Source organism: Xenopus laevis, chromosome 9_10L, assembly GCF_017654675.1.
Source record: "Xenopus laevis strain J_2021 chromosome 9_10L, Xenopus_laevis_v10.1, whole genome shotgun sequence".
NCBI classification, from domain to species: Eukaryota; Metazoa; Chordata; class Amphibia; order Anura; family Pipidae; genus Xenopus; species Xenopus laevis.
The window spans coordinates 122,102,687-122,123,273 of record NC_054387.1 but is presented as its reverse complement, the minus strand read 5'-3'; the positions used below and the strand labels follow the sequence as shown (position 1 = coordinate 122,123,273).

The 20,587-nt window shown below is 39.7% G+C and overlaps 1 protein-coding gene across 1 annotated transcript; it reads left to right on the top strand.

Annotated features, from left to right (window-relative positions):
• Window positions 1–74: 74 nt before the first annotated feature.
• Window positions 75–20,285, top strand: cops3.L (COP9 signalosome subunit 3 L homeolog). The gene is given in 12 exon segments (NM_001086652.1): window positions 75–221; window positions 5,879–6,008; window positions 7,575–7,687; window positions 7,784–7,833; window positions 10,278–10,370; window positions 11,401–11,580; window positions 12,461–12,601; window positions 14,268–14,441; window positions 14,558–14,644; window positions 16,225–16,338; window positions 17,901–17,981; window positions 19,984–20,285. Coding segments are annotated over 12 exon segments (1,272 nt in total). The 5' UTR covers window positions 75–166; the 3' UTR covers window positions 20,038–20,285.
• The last annotated feature ends 302 nt before the right edge of the window (window positions 20,286–20,587 follow it).

Below are 20,587 nucleotides of genomic sequence, written 5' to 3'. Positions count from 1 at the left end.
TCTCGCGAGATGTTACACCGGTGACAGCGCGCGGGCCGGTGTGTCTTCTCGCGAGACTTGCCGCTGTGTGGTTGTGCGAGTGTGAGCCTGGCCTGCGCTCCGCTCTGTTCCTCCTGCTCCGCTCCCGACTGCAGTTCCCCGCGGAGGGAGGCGGGACCCAGGCGGCATGGCTTCCGCACTGGAGCAGTTCGTGAACAGCGTGAGACAGTTGTCTTCCCAAGGTGAGGCCTCAAGCTGAGCGAGGAACTGGGGCCTGTGCTGCCGCCTTAGTAGTAACTACCAATTCGAGTGCCCCCGGCTTTTAGAAGCTGCTTATTGGCTTCAATTGTGGTGCGAGATGTACTGGTGTTCTATCCAGCTCGGCTGGGTCCCCTTTATACTCCTAGGGCTCCATATCGTTACTCACTGCACCCACTGGCTCTTGAGGGGAAGATGAGAGTTGTAGTTCTGCGCCTTCAGTTCTCTGTAGATTTGCAATGTTCTTACTGGCCTACAGGTTAAACACTGACTTCTGCTAATGGAAATCCATTATTTACTGTAGTTATGCTCCCCTGTGAGTAGCCAGGGTTCCCTCTATAAACACTTGCACCCCCCAAATGCCTGGGAGCCATTCGTGATGTCTGCTCTGATTTAAAGGACAACTAAACTCTAAAAATCTATAAGGCTAAAAATGCCGTGTTCTATAAACTGAACTTATTGCACGAGGCTAAAGTTTCAGCTTGTCAATAGCAGCAATGATCCAGGACTTCAAACTTGTCACAGGGGGTCACCATCTTGGAAAGTGTCTGTGACACTCACATGCTCAGTGGGCTCTGATTGGCTGTTGAGAAGCTAAGCTTAGGGGTCGTCACTAATTATCCAGCAGAAAATGAGCTTCCACTGTAATATAAGCTGATGCTACAGGTTTGCTGATTATTAAATTATGATGCTAATTGCACTGGTTTCTGTGCTGCCATGTAGTAAATATCTGTATTAATTACTAATCAGCCTTATATTGTGACATTTCTATTCTATGTGTACTGTATATTGTGAGTGGGTCCCTAAGCTCAGTAAGTGACAGCAGCACAGAGCATGTGCAGTGAATCAGCAGAAAAGAAGATGGGGAGCTACTGGGGCATCTTTGGAGACACAGATCTTTACTGCTAAAGGGCTGTGGTTGCCTTGGGCTGGTACAGAAGCACAAAACATAATGTACAACATTTCTAGCTACTTCTTTAGTTAGGCGTTAGTCCTTTTTTAAAGGGCAGCCAATGCTGGGGGACCCACTAGTGTGCTGTGCTAGTGCAGAGGGTGTCATTTATGCCAAATTTCATTTAATCCACATTTTATTTTTCCTATTATAAATCACATGTTTACTTTTTGCTCCCCCCCCCATCTTTCCATATAAATAGTGTTCTTTGTTCAAAGGGAGATTGAGAGGTCTGTATAAACAACCCCCAAGCTTGAGCCTCTTATGATCAGTAGTAGTAGAAACCCTACACATTGTTTGGCCACCCTACCCCAAAAGCAGTAAAGATCTGTGTCTCCAAAGATGCCCGAGTAGCTCCCCATCTTCTTTTCTGCTGATTCATTGCACATTCTCTGTGCTGCTGTCACTTACTGAGCTTAGGGACCCACTCACAATATACAGTACACATAGAATAGAAACAATATAAGGCTGATTAGTAATTCAGATTTTTGGCAGTAGAGAAACCAGTGCAGTTTGCATCAGAATGTAATAATCAGCCCTGTAGCCTTAACTTTATGACATGGGAACCTCACTTTCTGTTTGATGATTTGCAATGACCCCTAACCTGAGCTTTTCAACCGCAGCCCAGAGGTCACTGAGGAAGTGTGAGTCGCTGACACTCCTAACAAAATCCAAGATGGGGAGCATCTGCGCACAACTTTGAAGGCTTGAATCATTCTTGTTATAGACTGCAGGCCTGCACTGGCAATCTGTGGCTTCTGGCAAATGCCAGAGGAGCTGCTGGAAGTTGCCATAGACATTCACTATTTAATAGACTGGCGGCTGTTTGGGCCTCTGTGTATTTGGAATGCCAGGGCCTATTTTGGATCCCAGGCCAGCTATAGAGATTCTGAAAATTTAGGCTGATGCAGTAAGTTCGGTCTATAAAATACAACGTTTCTACCCATATTTGTTTAAAGGGTTTAGTTCTCCTTTGCGATGAGTAGCAGCTCATTATAAGATGGCTTATGTGTGAACCAGTAGTTTGTTTTCCAGCTTCTCCTGTGCTCGTTCAACCTGGAAGCGAGAAAGTGGTTTCATTTTCTTGTTTATAAAACAATGCTCAGTCTGTATGTTTAGCTCAAGCCTAGTCATCGAGCTCATGCCCCTTTAATGCAGTATATACACACACACACACGTTTCACTAAGGGAAGTGCTGGCCCAGGATTGCTTTGTTCCAAACTTTGACTAAATATAATATATATATTATATATATATCATATACATATACATATATATTATAATATATATATATATCTATATATATATATAAAAATAAATAATAGCAGTTGAATGTAAGTGGACCATTCATTCCATGTTTATTTAGGGGGTTATCAGTTAAAGGAGCAGGTTCGCATTTACGTTAGCTTTTAGCAAGTTATGGAATGTCCTGCTTTTAGCAGCTTTTTTTCAATTGGTCTTTATTTTGTATTCTAGTTTTTAAATAATTTCCCACCTTCTGCCTCTTTACATCTTTCAAATGGGGGGTCACGGACCCTGGCAGCTAAAAACGTCTCTTTCTGTTCCGGCAGTCTCCCATTTATCTTCCTGTATCTCATTCCAACCACTGCCCGGATGCTAGGCTAAATGGGAGCCTATTAACCATATAGGCACTGACAAAAATCTTAAATCAGGTACCATAAAAAAAAATAAAAATAAAATGAAGACCAATTGCAGGTTGTCTCAGAATTCTACTGTCTACTTCATGCTTAGTTAAAGTTAATTTAAGGGTGAAGCACCCCTTTCATTTTTATTTGTTTAACATTTACACTTGGTTTCTTCTTGTGGTTTTAGAATGACCAACTGCAAGATTATATTCCATCTTTTTTTTTAGTTTTTTTTTTTTTAATATAATTTCTAACTAGTAAGGACCCCTTTGGTTTATTTCTTATTGTAATTTACATCAGGGCTGCTTGGTAGACTGGGCAAGCCTTATAAATTGATGCCTTTTTGTGATATAGACATGGTATTCTGAAGCTGTTCATATATGAAGGTTTCCTGTAAACTGTAGGCAGGCTGCACAATCCCAGCCAATGTCTCTGTACCTATCTGTCAGTTTGTCTGTGTATGGCACCTCGTGCAATACGTGACCTGTGGCTCTGAACTGTATTATTTAGTGGACGATACAGGGGAATATACATTTTCTTCCCTGATTTGGTCACTTGTGCTGTCAGTCTGATCAATTCATTAAAGGGGCTGGTCACCATTGAGAGAAATTTTTGTATGATGTAGAAAGTGATATTCTGAGACAATTGGTTTAATTTTTTTTATTAATTGTGGTTTTTGAGTTATTTAGCCTTTTATTCAGCAGCTCTCCAGTTTGTCGTTTCATCAATCTGGTTGCTAGGCCCCAAATTATACTAGCAACCAATTGATTTGAATGGGAGACTGGAATATGAATAGCAGAGGCTTGAATAGAAAAATCAGTAATAAAGAGTAGCAATAACAATACATTTGTAGCCTTACAGAGCATTTGTTTCATTTTAGATGGGGTCTTTGAAAGCTGGAAAGAGTCGGAAGAAAAAGGCAAATGATTCAAAAACTATAAAACATATGTAATGAAGATCATTTGAAAAGTTGATGCATTCTTTAACATACTAAAGTGAAAAGTGATAATGTCACTAAGGGGGAATTCACAAAAGTGGTGATATTGAGACAAAATAAAAATTTGGTGGAAAAAACGATTTCCCACCAAATTCACAAACCTCTATCTTCACTTTTGTGAATTTGTCTTTTAAACAGATACTTTTCATATTTTGTCTTTTGCGCGACATTTTAACGGAATTTTTTCTTAATTTGTCTTTAGCTGTCAGTCAGCCATTAAATTGGTATTTCCGGGGCAGGGGGTTATTTTACCTAAGAGAATTATACCTCATTTATTTTTGGAATGTTTGTGTAATTCCACTTCAGTAACAAAATATAAATTTGCATAATTTAGGGATTTGTTTAAAAAGTATGTTTTATTATTTTAGGTCAAGTGTCTCAGTGCTGCTAAAACTAAAACATTGACTGGGAGGCTTTACTTTTCCTTTAGATTTTTATAATATATTCCCTCAAGTTGCTAATATTGCCTCAAGCTAAAATGAGTAGAATAACGCAACTGTAAGTTAAAATTATTTAAAATACACTTTTTTGTTTAATCAGTGTTTTAGTGGTTTTGTTAATGAGGCTTTTACACTTATAGGGTCAGACAGAAACTTGTGCCTTGATTATAAAATGCTAATCCCTATTAATATGATAATAATTCCCCAATGGGGCACCTGCAAGAGGTGTGAAATGAAGATTGGCTGAACCAAAACAGAGCAGATTAGTTTACAATTGATCTGACACATGGGGAAGATTTATACTGATTTTAACTCCATTTTTAAAATGTCAGGAAAAAATGTTGTTTAAAATGTATTTTTTGCACCATTTTTATGTCGTCTGAAAGAAATATTCATAAAAGTGTCTTTAAACTGTCTCACTGAAAAATGAAAAGTATCATTTGAGTCGGAAATTAGGCGGATTTCTGTTTGTGAATATGGAGAAAGTATTTTACAGCAGTTTACCATCACTTTTACTCCAAAAATGGTCTCTCTCCACTTTTGTGAATTCCCCCCTAAAAGTTTTTTCTTTTCAAAATATTAATCTACTGTACATTAAAAGTTGCCTATAGGTCATGTTGATTATTTTGTGCTGATAGTTCTGCTTTTGTAAGTAATTGTTACTTGAAGTTCCTAAACCTGACTGTTTTGCCAACCTGACTGTCCCATCTCAGTGTTTCTAATGCTAACGGACTCCTGTTGAACAAATATGGCAGCCCCCTCATAAAGGAGCAGGGGGGTAAGAAAGGTAATGTAAAAGCATCAGGCCAATACTTTAATGGCAAAATGTAGAAATAGCATTCAAATACAGTGTTATGATAAAAAAAAAGGTTATGTTCTGGTTTCAGTATCTCTTTAACTTAAAGGTGAACCACCCCTTTAAGTCCCTGATCATATATTGAACCCTTGCAAACACCACAGAGGACTATCAGCAAATGCTGTGCATTAAAGGTGTCATTCAGTATCAGCCTGGTTGGCTTTACTCGCTGTGTATACCGTATATACTTGAGTATAAGCCGTCCCGAGTATAAGCCGAGGTACCTAATTTTACCTCCAAAAACTGGGAATGCTTATTGACTCGAGTATAAGCCGAGGGTGAGAAATGCAGCAGCTTCTGGTAAGTTTCAATCAAAAAATTGAGGGTTTCTGCTCCCATCGCAGGTGCCGGCGTCTCGTTTTTGGGTGAAGGCGACCATTCTTGGACGCCGGCGAATATTCTTTGAGACTATTCTTGGACGCCGGCGACTATTCTTGGACGCCGGCGACTATTCTTGGACGCCGGCGACTATTCTTGGACGCCGGCGACTATTCTTGGACGCCGGCGACCGTTTTTGCGCTTGACCCGAATATAAGCCGAGGTAGAGTTTTTCAGCATATTTTGGGGGCTGAAAAACTCTGCTTATACTCGAGTATATACGGTAATTAACTGCTGGACATGGAGCACAACTCATCCTGCCTTGCACTAACTCTGTTATTATGGTGGCAATTCAGCGTACGATGATAACTGAACAAAATGTGTCCATGTTTTTTTACTTACGTCATTTAATCAAATGCATCTTTTTTATAGGGCAAATGACACAGCTATGTGAGCTGATCAACAAGAGCGGCGAGCTACTAGCAAAGAACCTCTCTCATCTGGACACTGTTCTGGGGGCTCTGGATGTTCAGGAGCACTCTCTCGGGGTCTTAGCTGTTTTGTAAGTAGCTTTTGTGTTTGCTTCTTTTTTAAATAATAGGGAGGATGATGTTGTATACATCACAAGCTCTCCAGGTTCTCTACCCACAAAAAGTTCCTCTCCACATTGCCCCTGCCAGATAGCCTCTTTGTCGACCCATAAGCCTTTAATCAGTAACGGTGGCTATTCATGGTTTTGTAAAGGCATGTTAAAGCCAAGTTGGCATATATGGGGCTCCAATGTCCTGCCCAACTTGTATCTCACTGGTCAAATATCAATTTGGCAGGTAAAAAAATTCCATTGGTTTAGAACCACATTGGGACTTCGATGGGTCTCCCTAGGCCTCCGTTACAATCTGATCATTAATCCAGGGTCTGAACAATTAGACCTCATCATCAAACTATGGGATCTGACAGTTAATGCCCAGTCTTATCCCTTTCAGCCACTCCCTTTAGCCATCCTTCAAAATGCACATCTGCCAGTTTCTAACTATACTAACTAACTATATTAGAAATATTTTTTATTTTGCACATCCTCATCATCTAACTATGGGATCTGACAGTTTATGCCCAGTCTTATCCCTTTCAGCCACTCCCTTTAGCCATCCTTCAAAATGCACATCTGCCAGTTTCTACTTTCTACATTTTCCCTCATCTTCTGCTGCCTTCTCACACTTGGTTGCACCTCTTCTAGTGCAAACAATTGTGAGAAGGCAGCAGAAGGGTGAGGGCAAAAGTAGAAACTGGCAGATGCGTACTTTGAAGGATGGCTAAAGGGAGTGGCCCAATGGGATAAGACTGGGCATAAACTGTCAGATCCCATAGTTAGATGATGAGGATGTGAAAAATAAAAAATATTTCTAAAATAGTTAGTTAGCCAAAAATGTAATCTGTAAAGGCTGGAGTAACTGGATGTGTAACATAATAGCCAGAACACTACTCTCTGCTTTTCAGCTCTCTTGGTTTCCACTGATTGGTTACCAGGCAGGAACCAATCAGTGACTTGAGGGAGGGCACAAACTCACTGAACAGTTATGTCCCATGTTGCTGACTAACTCAGAGTTAGAGAGCTGAAAAGCAGGAAGTAGTGTTCTGGCTATTATGTTACACATCCAGTCACTTTATACATTGCATATTTGGCTAATTAACTATATTAGAAACATGTTTTATTTTGCACAGACTTTTACCCAGTTTTTGTTTTTACACTGAACTGTTCCTTTAAAGCCCTGCAGGACAATATGTCTTAATTTAGACCAGGTTTATAAATGCTGGACAAGTCCTTGTGTAGAATGTGAACATGTAAGCAATGACTGTATGGTTCATTGTGATTTACTTCCTGCTTTGCAGCTCTCTTGCTTTCCACTTATTGGTTACCAGGCAGTAACCAATCAGTGACTTGAGTGACTGAACGGTTATGTCCCATGTGGCTCCCCTATAGTCGCTGACTAACTCAGAGTTAGAGAGATTGAAAGCAGGAAATTTTGGGTTCTGTTATGTTAGACATCGGCTCACTCCAGCCTTTATACTTACATTTTTGCACAGCCTATCTATTTACCCTATCTATTTTTTGTCTGCTCTTTTTTTATAGGTTTGTGAAGTTTTCCATGCCCAGTATTCCCGATTTTGAGACTTTATTTTCTCAAGTTCAACTCTTTATCAGCACTTGCAATGGAGAGCACATTAGATACGCGACAGATACTTGTGAGTATACTTACTAGAAGTGCGGCTGCTTTTCCTTAAGCGCAGCCAACCACTGACCCTGTTTGTGTGCTCTCTTTTTTTTTTCTTTGTGTACAGTTGCTGGTCTCTGCCATCAGTTAACAAATGCACTTGTGGAGAGGAAGCAGGTAAATCCTCTACATTTTCTTCTGTCGAAGCCACTCTGATGGGAGATAAGTAAACATTTACTCCAGTTGCTTTAGAGTGATCACTGCTAGATACCATATATTATGACCTGGATGAATGAAAACATTCATAGATACATAGTATACACATAGGACCTTTTGAGGAACATGGACTGTGTTGGTATTGCTATTGTTTTCAATATTTCAGTTTCTTTTTACCACCGATTTGCTTATCCCTTAAAGGGCACAGGAACACTCAGCATGAGATTTAGCCATGTGCGAGGGCACATTAAAAGAAGTGCATAATTACTTACCAATTGTCCCACATAGGGTTCTTTCCCCAGCAGCACTACAACAATCCTGCATTTTTCTAAAGGTGTGCCAAACGAGCGGATCTCCCTCCGATATGCCCACCTTGAGGTGGGCAATATCGGGCTGATCCGATCGTGGGCCCTAGGGCCCACAATCGGATCCTAGCAAACGCAGACGGGCGGTCGGATCGCGGGACCGCATCAACGAACAGATGCGGGCGCGATCCGACGGGATTTTTAGTCCCATCCGATCGAGATCTGGCCGACTTTCGGCCAGATCTCGATCGGGGAAGCCCGTCGAGGGCCCCCATACACAGGCCAATAAGCTGCCGACTCGGTCTGTCGGCAGCTTTTATCGGCCTGTGTATGGCCACCTTTAGACTTAGCTGACATAACATCTAGCTATGGGTTATGAGTCAGATCAAGCATTGGTAGAATTTGTCCTTTTGTTTGGCATCCCCAGCGACTGGGCTTTTATCCTGGGCCAGTAAACTCTTCTTTAAAAGGAGGACATGTTGCTGCACAGCCAAGTGCTACCATGTTTTCTGTGCTTGTAGTTATCCCTTGTGGAATCTTGAACTTGTTACTTGTACAGTTCAGTACAGCTTCCAATAAGTATTACACTATGCATGTGCCGAGCTCAAGCTGCCCCCAAACAAGACATAGAAGCATAGGAAAGTTGGCACTGTCACACTCTTCAGCAAATTACCCCCAGACCAGTTGTTTTTGTTTGTAACGCAGAGGCGCACTGGGATAAAATGAACAACTGACAATACCCAGTATCTTGGTTTGGATTGGGCTACCTTAAAGGAGAACTGTTGTCTATTTTTGTGCTTCTGTACCAGCCCAAGGCAACCACAGCCCTTTAGCAGTAAAGATCTGTGTCTCCAAAGATGCCTCAGTAGCTCCCCATCTTCTTTTCTGCTGATTCACTGCACATGCTCTGTGCTGCTGTCACTTAATGAGCTTAGGGACCCACTCACAATATACAGTACACATAGGGGCAGATTTACATAGGGTCGAATATCAAGGGTTAATTAACCCTCAATATTCGACTGCCGAATGTAAATCCTTCGAATATTGAAGTCGAAGGTTTTACCGCAAATAGTTTGATCAAACGAAAAATCCTTCGATCGAACGATTAAATCCTTCGAATCGTTTGATTCGAAGGATTTTAATCCATCGATCGAACGATTTTTCTTTGACCAAAAAAACATTAGAAAGCCTATGGGGACCTTCCCCATAGGCTAACATTGCACTTTTTTAGGTGTTAGGTGGCGAAGTAGGCGGTCGAAGTTTTTTTTAAAGAGACAGTACTTCGACTATCGAATGGTCGAATAGTCGAACGATTTTTAGTTCGTATCGTTCGATTCGTAGTCGAAGGAGCCAATTCGGTGGTCGAAGTAGCCAAAAATACATTTGAAATTCGAAGTTTTTTTTATTCTATTCCTTCACTCGAGCTAAGTAAATGGGCCCCCTAGAATAGAGATGTCCCAATATAAGGCTGATTAGTAATTAATACAGATAATTACTACATGGCAGCACAGAAACCAGTGCAATTAGCATCAGAATTTAATAATCAGCAAACCTGTAGCATCAGCTTATATTACAGGGGAAGCTCATTTTCTGCTGGATAATTAGTGACGAGCCCTAAGCTTAGCTTCTCAACAGCCAATCAGAGCCCACTGAGCATGTGAGTGTCACAGACACTTTCCAAGATGGTGACCCCCTGTGACAAGTTTGAAGTCCTGGATCATTGCTGCTATTGACAAGCTGAAACTTTAGCCAATAAGTTCACTATATAAAATATGGCATTTTTAGCCATATTCATTTTCAGGTTTTAGTTCTCCTTTTAGCTGAAAACAGGAAGATACAGAAGCCCATGTGTACAAAATAGAAGGAAAGAAATGAAGTGATTCTTTTGACAGAGGACCACATAGCAGAATTTTTATTTCTTACATCAAACATATGTAATATTGTAAGACCAACAAGCTTCCTGTGTTTTGGGGTTTTTTTTTTTTCCATAATAATTTGTGGGCATATACTTTACTGGGTAGAATGTACAATTGGGTTATCAAGGGAGGGTATATACAAATGAATGAGATACAGAGTTGTGACAGGTTTTATTCTGGACAGCCCTTGCGGGGAATCTGTGTTATCAGACAAGCCATAGACAAGATGCAAATGAATGCAAACCAGCTGACCTCAATCCACGGAGATCTCTGCCAGGTAGGATTCTCCTAAACAGATGAGCGTACAATACCGCGTGAAATTTTATTTTAAACAACTTTCCATTATACATTAATTAGCATATTTATAATATTTGTAAATGTAATAGCCGTTGAATGCAGTATTTGCTTATTCCTTTCTGTCCTCTGGTTGTGACTCTTGAAACAATATAGCAGAAGTTAGTTCTCCTTCAGGTCTGTTATTTAGTTGGTGTCTGCTATATTGTTTCCTCAATTGGAACCAGCTGTGCAGAAAATATAAACAAGTCAAATAACTTTCCATGATACAAAAATGGCATATTATTTGTAAATGTTATAGCACTTGAAAGCAGTATTTGCTTATTCCTTTCTGTTCTCTGCTTTTGATTCTAGAAACTATGTAGCATACGTCGGTTCTTTTCCAGGTCCATTAATTAGCTGGCATCTGCTGTATTGTTTCAGGAGTTGGAACCAGAGGTGCAGAAAATATAAACAGTCAAATAAGTTTCCATTATACAATAATTGAATATTTATAATATTTGTAAATGTAATTGCTGCTGAATGCAGTATTTGCTTATTCCTTTCTGTTTTCTGGTTGTGACTCTTGAAACTATGTAGCAGAAGCTAGTACTCCTTTGGGTCTGTTATTTAGCTGGCGTCTGCTATATTGTTTCACGAGTTGGAACCAGCTGTGCAGAAAATATAAATAGTCAAATGACTTTCCATAACACAACAATTGAATCTTTATAATATTTGTAAATGTAAACTCACTTGAAAGCAGTATTTGCTTATTCCTGTCTGTTCTCTGGTTGTGATTCTTGAAACTATGTAACAGACGTCCGTTTTTTTCCAGTTCCGTTAATTAGCTGGCGTCTGCTATATTGTTTCAGGAGTAGGAACCAGCTGTGCAGAAAATATTCAAATGTATTTCATCCTTATTCTTAGCTCCTTTTTTTTAAATTATACTGCTGTATGAAATTGCACCCATTTCAGCATAAGCAAATATAGAATATTAGCATTTGTTCTCTTATGCTTTTAATTTTCCCTTGCAGCTCTCTCTCTTAGCGAAATGTTTTAAGCCCGCTTTAGCGTACCTAGATGTAGATATGATGGACATTTGCAAAGAGAATGGAGCTTATGATGCCAAGCCCTTCCTGTGTTACTACTACTACGGAGGGATGATTTACACAGGCTTGAAGAACTTCGAGAGAGCGATGTATTTTTACGAGCAGGTAAAGCCAGCTCTCTAATGCAGATGGAGCGGTATGTTCGGCCCATGCTGGTCGATTATTGTAATGCTGTTACATCTACCAGGCAGCTGTTATCTTGTGTTAGGGAGCTGCTATCTGGTTACCTTCCCATTGTTCTGTTGTTTGGCTGCTGGGGGGAAAGGGAGGGGTGATATCACTCCAACTTGCAGTACAGCAGTAAAGAGTGACTGAAGTTTATCAGAGCACAAGTCACATGACTGGGGGCAGTTGGAAACTGACAATATGTCTAGCCCCATGTCAGATTTAAAAAATAAAAAAACTCTTTTGAAAAACTGATTCCAGTGTAGAATTCTACTGGAGCAGCACTCTTAACTGATGCTTTTTGAAAAAAACATGTTTTCCCATGACAGTATCCCTTTTAGGGATGCACCGAATCCACTATTTTGGATTCGGCCGAACTGAATATGCATATGCAAATTAGGGGTGGGAGGGGGGAAACATTTTTTACTTCCTTATTTTGTGACGAAAAGTCATGCGATTTCTCACTCCTAATTTGCATATGCAAATTCGTGTTCGGCTGGGCAGAAGGATTCAGTGCATCCCTTTAAGAATATCTCATTGTAGAATCTGTTCTCCTTGCCAATATATGGCTCCTATCAGAATTGTAGAACAATTTCTACACCACTGCAGCACGAGTTCTATTGCAGTGACTTGTGCTTAATCAATATAAAGCATTTATTCTTGAATAGTCTTGCTTTGTGCAGAAGTCGTAATGGGGTACATCTACTAAAGCCTGTAAAGTAGGCAATACAATATTAAAAGTTTTTGTTTTAGTATATATAATCCAATGGAATGGTGTTAATCTCTGTAATGATCTGAAATTTTTTTTTTGTCCCTACAGGCGATCACAACTCCAGCCATGGCTGTTAGTCACATAATGCTGGAAGCCTATAAAAAATATATCCTAGTTTCCTTGATACTCCATGGAAAGGTTCAGCAGCTACCTAAATATACCTCCCAAGTTGTCGGTAGATTTATCAAGGTAAACTGGAGTGAGTCAAATTTTAGCCGGTGTTGGGTCAGAAAGTGTGTTTTTCATGATTGTGAGCAGAGCCCTCTGATCCCATGTCTTGTGTAATCCTTGTTTGTTCTAAATGTGAAGTGCAGCTAAACTCTCTGGCATTGTGTAAGGAAATGATGATATATCCCCCCCAACACACACACTGTACTGGTTTGTGTATTATAGATACATTTAAAAAAAAAAAAAAAGAGCAAATAGCTGCCATGTTAAATAGATACAAATAACTATAAAAAATAAATAATAAAAACCAATTGAAATGTTGCTTACAATTGGCCATTCTATAACATAATAAAAGTTTCCTTAAAGGTGAACCACACTTTTAAATAAACCCAATAGGTTGGTTTTGCCTCCAATAAGGATTAATTATATCTTCGTTTGGCTGAAGAACAATTATTACAGAGAAAAGGGAAATCTTTTTTTGATTTGGATTATTTCATTATAATGGAGTTTATGGGAGACGGCCATTCAGTAATTTAGAGCTCTCTGGATAACGGGTTTCCGGGTAACGGATTCCATACCTCTGTGTGTGTGTGTGTATGTGTGTGTATTTTTTTTTTTTTTTCTATGTGCATATCTTCTTATTCCAGGACTGCCCAATTATTTCCATGTAGAGCTTTGGTTATCCAGTATAACAAGTATGGGTGCCATAATCAAATAGAATGGAAATAAAGGTATATCAGAAATCTGTTGGCTCTGAATTACAGAAAAGCTATATCATGATTTCCTTTTTCTCTGTAGTAATAATAAAACAGTACCTTGTACTTGGTCCCTACTAAGATAGAATTAATCCTTATTGGAGGCAGAACCAGCCTATTGGGTTTATTAATGTTTACATGTTTTTCTAGTAGATCTAAGGCATGGATCCCCAACCTTTTGAACCCATGAGCAACATTCAGAAGTAAAAGGAGTTGGGGATCAACACTAGCACGTAAAATGTTCCTGGGGTGCCAAATAAAGGCTGTGATTGGCCATTTAGTAGCCCCTATTTGGATTGTCAACCTACATTGAGGCTCTGTTTGGCAGTACATGTGGTTTTGATACAACTAAATCTTGCTTCCAAGCCTGGAATTCAAAAATAAGCTCCTGCTTTTAGATCACTGGGAGCAACATCCAAGGGGTTGTAGAGCAACATGTTGCTTGCGATCTAATGGTTGGGATCACTGATCTAAGGTATCAAGATCCAAATTACTGAAATATGTATTATTTGTAAAACCCCAGGTCCTGAGCATTCTGGATAACAGGTCACAAACCTGTTTTTGAAATCCTCGGTCAGGCTGCGGAGTCATAACGTTTCCTTGAAGGGCTGCATGTGTCCCTCACACCTCCATTGGTACAATATTGTTTTATATCAATTGCTGACAGGTGCACTTGAAAAAGAGCAGTCTGATCTGAGCTCTCATTTGGTCTCTTACTAATTGTTTGTTCAAGGATCTGAGCTCTCATTTGGTTTCTTACTAATTGTTTGTTCAAAGATCGCACTTGGCCTGTTAGAAACGGCTTTAAATATGGCCGAACTAGGGATGTTCCAAATAGACTTTTGGACAGTTCCTTACTGAATTTGAATCCTAAATGCAATGTAACTTTTAAAGACCTGCAGAAATATTCGAGAATTCATCTTCCTTTACAGCCTCTTAGCAATGCTTACCATGAACTAGCACAAGTCTATTCAACGAATAACCCAGCTGAGCTGCGGAACCTTGTAAGCAAACACAACGAGACCTTTACCAGGGACAACAACATGGGGCTGGTGAAGCAATGTCTGTCATCCCTATACAAGAAGAACATTCAGAGACTTACCAAAGTAAGTGCTTTTCGCTCCTCAGTGACTAGTGAGAAGAGCCTCCCTTTTTGTTGCCATGGTTTTTGTTGTTAAGCTGTGCATTATTTAGTTTTCTTATTGCTGCCCTCTCATTTCAGACATTTTTAACGCTGTCCTTACAAGACATGGCCAGTCGCGTTCAGTTATCTGGTGCTCAGGAGGCAGAAAAATATGTGCTGTACATGGTAAGAATAGAAATGGTTGCTTCCTCCAAACTGTGTCATTACTGTGGAATATGGAGTGAGCCAAACAAAGTGCCATTTCCTATAGAAGTGACGGAGGGCCCACACTGAGCAGTTTTCTTTTAAAAGGAGAACTTAAACCTAACTAAAGAATTAAGGTAGAAATGTACCAGCCCAAGACAACTACTGTCCTTTAGCAGTAAAGATCTGTGTCTCCAAAGATGCCCCAGTAGCTCCCCATCTTCTTTTCTGCTGATTCACTGCACATGCTCTGTGCTGCTGTCACTTACTGAGCTTAGGGACCCACTCACAATATACAGTACACATAGAATAGAAATGTCACAATATAAGGCTGATTAGTAATTAATACAGATAATTACTACATGGCAGCACAGAAACCAGTGCAATTAGCATCAGAATTTAATAATCAGGTCTGTAGCATCAGCTTATATTACAGACCAACCTCATTTTCGGCTGGATAATTAGTGACGACCCCTAAGCTTAGCTTCTCAACAGCTCAACAGACACTTTCCAAGATGGTGACCCCCTGTGACAAGTTTGAAGTCCTGGATCATTGCTGCTATTGACAAGCTGAAACTTTAGCCTCGTGCAATACGTTCAGTTTATAGAACACGGCATTTTTTTTTTTTATATTTTACTTTTTATTATTTTCAAGAAAAGAAAAACACAGAAAAACAACATTCGTTATACACAACGTTTTAAAAGAAAGAAAATAAATAAATAAGAAAAAAAGAAAAGAAAAAAGAGAAAAAAAAAACAAACAAAAACATTGGAGAATAAAGGGAAAAAAAAAAAAAATCGAGTGCTAGTGATGTTATAAAAAAATGCGTGCCCGTGTTCTTGTAGGAGACATATACCAGTGTTATTATAGGAACAAATGCCAGTGCTATTATGGGGCAATGTGTCGCTATTCTTAGCAGTTACGCGTGTTTTTGATATAAAGAGACAAAAAAAAAAAACCAAACACCCTAGTCTCCTTGTTGTGAGGGTCAAATATCCAAACTATTATAGAGTGCAATCACCGGTATTATTGTCAAAAATAAGTAGTGATATTGTAGTGAACAGGTATCCATACTATCTGTAGAACCGAGTGTCAGTGTTTTATTATCAATGTCGGTGATATGTGAAGGACAAGTAGCAGTGTTATCTTAGAAAAACTGTACTTAGTGTTGTGGTTATTCTAAAAAAAAAAAAGGAAAATTTGTATTATAGCACCCGTGTTATTATAGGGGACAAGTGCCGGTATTATTATGGGAAACAGGTGTTATTTTAATTTTTAGTTGTTTTACATATCTTTTAATAGACATTGTTATAGATAAGTGAATGTCTATTAAATAATTTATTCATTGTTTTTATAATGCTATGGCATGTATCCAGGCATGGGTGTGACCTGACAGTTAAGGGGACAAGGTATGTTGTGGGGATGTGTCTAGAGAATGCCACGGATCTATAGGTGTTACTATCACCTGTGCAGAAAGATGCTATATTGTACCATAAGTATCCTTGTAAATCAAAAAACTGCCATTGGATTTAGTGAAACTCTGATCTTTTTCCTCCCCCAGATAGAAGATGGTGAAATATTTGCAAGTATTAATCAAAAGGACGGCATGGTGTGTTTTCACGATAGCCCAGAGAAATATAACAATCCTGCAATGCTTCACAATATTGATCAAGAGGTGAGAAGTCTCAAAATAGTGTGTGTGTGTAAATTCATCATGTAAAATTAATATGGGATTTTTACTGTTTATAAAGCAGCAGTTTTTTTTTGGATACACCGGGACGTCTACAATGAGCTTATTTTGTGCCCAATGAATGGAAAGTTCATTTTGGGGTAAATTTTAAATTTAAAAGGACATTAAATTAAACATTTTTTTGGCCAGATTCTGTTATGTGGTTTACAATTAGTTAAGTTTAGGGTCCAGCACCTCTTTGCATTTAAACACAGACTTTTTACATTTCTCCATTCTTAATCTTTTAAGTTGGGCTCTAATGAAGCTGTAATGGTGCAGTGTTCTACTGTTCACCAGCTCAAGGTCTATTAGTAAATTAGGTGACCCTGGTTATGGGTTTACAAAACCGTACATAGTCTACATTTTGTTTTAGAGCAGGGCTGTTGAACTGGAATCCCCCGGAGCTGATGTGGAATTCTGAAGCTTTTTTCTGGTCCCCACTGTATGGAAACTGATGGACTGCACTATTGTAGAATTAAAGGCAACTATCGGGAAAATGAAAATTTAGTATCAGCTTCATCATAATGAAATAAGAAACTTTATATATAGAATCAATTAAATATTCTGTACTGTTTCTGAAATAATCAAGTTTATCTTCACTATCCCTCTCTCAGCATCTGTTTCTCTTCATTCTGTCTTCATGCAGCAGTTGGGTGTCAGATATTCATTGACAGTTAGATCCAATATATCTTATAGGGGGCTCCTTTTGCCTAGAAGATGTATTAGAGCTCACTCTATTAAAATCACCAGACATCATGTCTCTCTACATGCAGGATTTGTGCATTTTGTTAGATTTTGTTTGTACTGGAATCAGTTATTTGAGTGAGCTTTAATACATCTGCTAGGAAAGGAGCCCCCCTATAAGATATATTGGATCTAACTGTCAATGAATAACTGACACCCAACTGCTGCATGAAGACAGAATGAAGAGAAACAGATGCCGAGAGATGAATAGTGAAGATAAACTTGATTATTTTAGAATCAATGCAGAATTTTTAATTGATTGTATATTTAAAATTTCTCATGTCAGCATGAGGAAGCTTATATTAAATTTTCATTTTCGCAATAGTTCCCCTTTAAGAAAATATATTCCCATGATTGAGAGATGATTCTTTCAGGAGAAAAATAAATATAGTGAATAAAGTAGCCCCCCTTACTGAGGAATTACATGACCATATAAAACATTTTAGTTCATGGCCATGTAAAAACATGTGGCCGAACTCCGAGGTTACTTCTAATATCCTCATATTTTCCAACAAGGGGTACTTTATTATAATACACACGTTTTAGTGAGTCATGTGACAGAAATGACATCACTACTCACGTTTATAACTGATGACATCACTAAGAGCCGTTTATAAGGATATAATTTACAGCATATTCACGGCTTATGTGTATTTTATACACACTACACACACACTACACAAACTCCCTTCCAACCTGACATTGATTTGAAGAAGAAATCCAGCATGGAGCTTGACTAACAAGTGTCTGTTTTCTTCCCCTAGATGCTGCGATGTATAGACCTTGACGATAGGTTGAAAGCGATGGATCAAGAGATCACTGTGAACCCTCAGTTTGTTCAAAAGGTAGCTTGTCACTAGCTAATCACAGTGGAACAGACATGTAACCAATCAGAGTAGAGCTTGTGCTAAAATGCTTAAATGTTAGTTGCTGTACATCACCTGTAACTGTATAAAAGGTGGCTACATGTATCCTGCTGCTAGCCTTTACAAGAATATAGGATGGTAAAATCACTGTGAGTGCCAATTTGTTAGTGACTCCAGTTGCTTATGTCCCTCCTAATGATATCATCTTGCTCCAGGCTCCCATGTAGTCTGTCCGCTAGTTAAAGGAGAAGCAAACCCTAAAGTTAAAAAAACCCTACCCTACATAGACCCCCCTCCTTCCCCCCCAGCCTAGCTGCTACCCTAGGCAAATGCCCCTAAATCTTTACTTACCCCTCGGTGCAGATTCTGTCCAGCGGAGTTCATGGCAGCCATCTTCTTCTCTTCGGTAATGTGCAGGAATTAAGTGCCGTATCGGCGCATGCGCAGTTGGAGCAATTTTCTGTTTTGCGACAACTGCGCATGTGTCGAAACTCACAGAAATTGCTGAATCGCCGGGAGAAGACCCGAAGATTACCGAATCAGCTGAAGATGGCGCCTGTGAACTCTATTGGACAGAATCTGCACCGAGGGGTAAGTAAAGACTTGGGGGCATTTGGGGTAACAGCTAGGCGAGGGAGGGGGTCAATGTAGGGTAGGGTTTTTTTTAAAGGGATCCTGTCATCGGAAAACATGTTTTTTTCAAAACACATCAGTTAATAGTGCTGCTCCAGCAGAATTCTGCTCTGAAATCCATTTCTCAAAAGAGCAAACAGATTTTTTTTATATTCAATTTTGAAATCTGACATGGGGCTAGACATTTTGTCAATTTCCCAGCTGCCCCTGGTCATGTGACTTGTGCATATATAAACTATGGAAAAAGTAGTTATTTCTGGTGATCTGTCTTTAAACAACTAGTTGTTTGAAGGTGAACCACCCCTAAAAAAAACTTTCATTTTTTGATATTACTGTTCCTTTAAGGCTTGACACACATCCTGATCCTGTTTTTATTTTGTGATCTTTTTCATTCCTGTCCTGCTGCTGCTTAGATCTACTACATGCTAGTGTTTCCTCATAGGCGGCAATAGTCAGGCAAGATAAATTCTGAAGTTGTAGTTGAGGGTAGAGTCCTGCAGCGGGTCGGATACCTGTGGGTTACCCTCAGTACCCTGTGGGTTTGCGGGTAGACGTTCCGGGTGCGGGTATAGACGCAGGTCGGCGGTTTTGCGATTTTTACGGCTCGGTCCCGCGGGTCTTCTCAGATTTTTTTACGCCTTTTTTCTGATCACATCTACTTCCCGATGAGGTCACTTCTGGTTTAAAATGACAGCACTTCCTGTTTTAATTCTTTTTTTCCTGATCACGCCTACTTCCGATGATGTCACTTCTGATTTACAATGACAGCACTTCCTGTATTACTCCTTTTTTCCTGATCACGCCTACTTCCGCTGATGTCACTTCCGGTTTACAATGACAGCACTTCCTGTTTTAATTATTTTTTTCCCCTGATCACGCCTACTTCCGATGATGTCACTTCTGGTTTACAATGACAGCACTTCCTGTATTACTCCTTTTTTCCTGATCACGCCTACTTCCGATGATGTCACTTCTGGTTTACAATGACAGCACTTCCTGTATTACTCCTTTTTTCCTGATCACGCCTATTTCCCGATGATGTCAGTTCCGGTTTACAATGACAGCACTTCCTGATTCTTGATGGTCAGAGGATCTGGGTTGCTGATAAGTTACTTGCAGGTCAGGTCGGGTAGCAGGTCCATCGTGTAAGAATTCGGGTCCAGGTTGCAGGTTGCGGACTGCAGGTTGTGGGTACGGGACGGGTACGGGTTCCAAAAAATGGACCCGCGCAGGATTCTAGTTGAGGGAACATCTTGATAAGGTTCATAAGAGACTTACGATGTCCCTGCGAATAAGTTTCCAGTCCTATTCACTTTGCATCTGACTAAATAGGACTTTTCTATTCCAGAGCATGGGGTCTCAGGAGGACGATTCAGGAAGCAAACCATCCAGCTACTCTTGAAACACAAGATCCCGCTATGTATTCCCAACAAAGGTGGATAATCAGCAATGCAAAAACCTTCAGAATCCCCACAATAAAAATACGTCTTCGGAAATAAGAAAGAGCAGAGAGGGAGATGATCGTTTCTGCCTGGACATTTACATGGGAACGAAAGCAAATATTTATAACGTTTTCTCTCTGCTCTCTATGCGTTACACAGATACACGTCAAGGAAAAACAATCTTCAAGAAACAATAAAAAAAAAAAAACCTGTTGTGAATTTCTCTCGCTTTCATCCTTCGTGTATATGAAGATCTTGGTGTTACGCTGTGTGGAGTGGTCTCTTTGACTTTTCCTATGAATGATAAATTCTTTTGAGGATCCAGTAGCTTTTATTTTGTTTACAGTGAATCAGTTTTGTGTTACATGGATAATGGTTGGTCTATTGGTAGATCCCTTTGTTGGGAGGGGCGTGTCACTGAGGCACAAGGTCATTGGTTCTCCCCCAGCACAGAAACAACTCCCATAAACAACATGTTTCCCTTTTAAATCATTGGGCAGCAGTCTACAT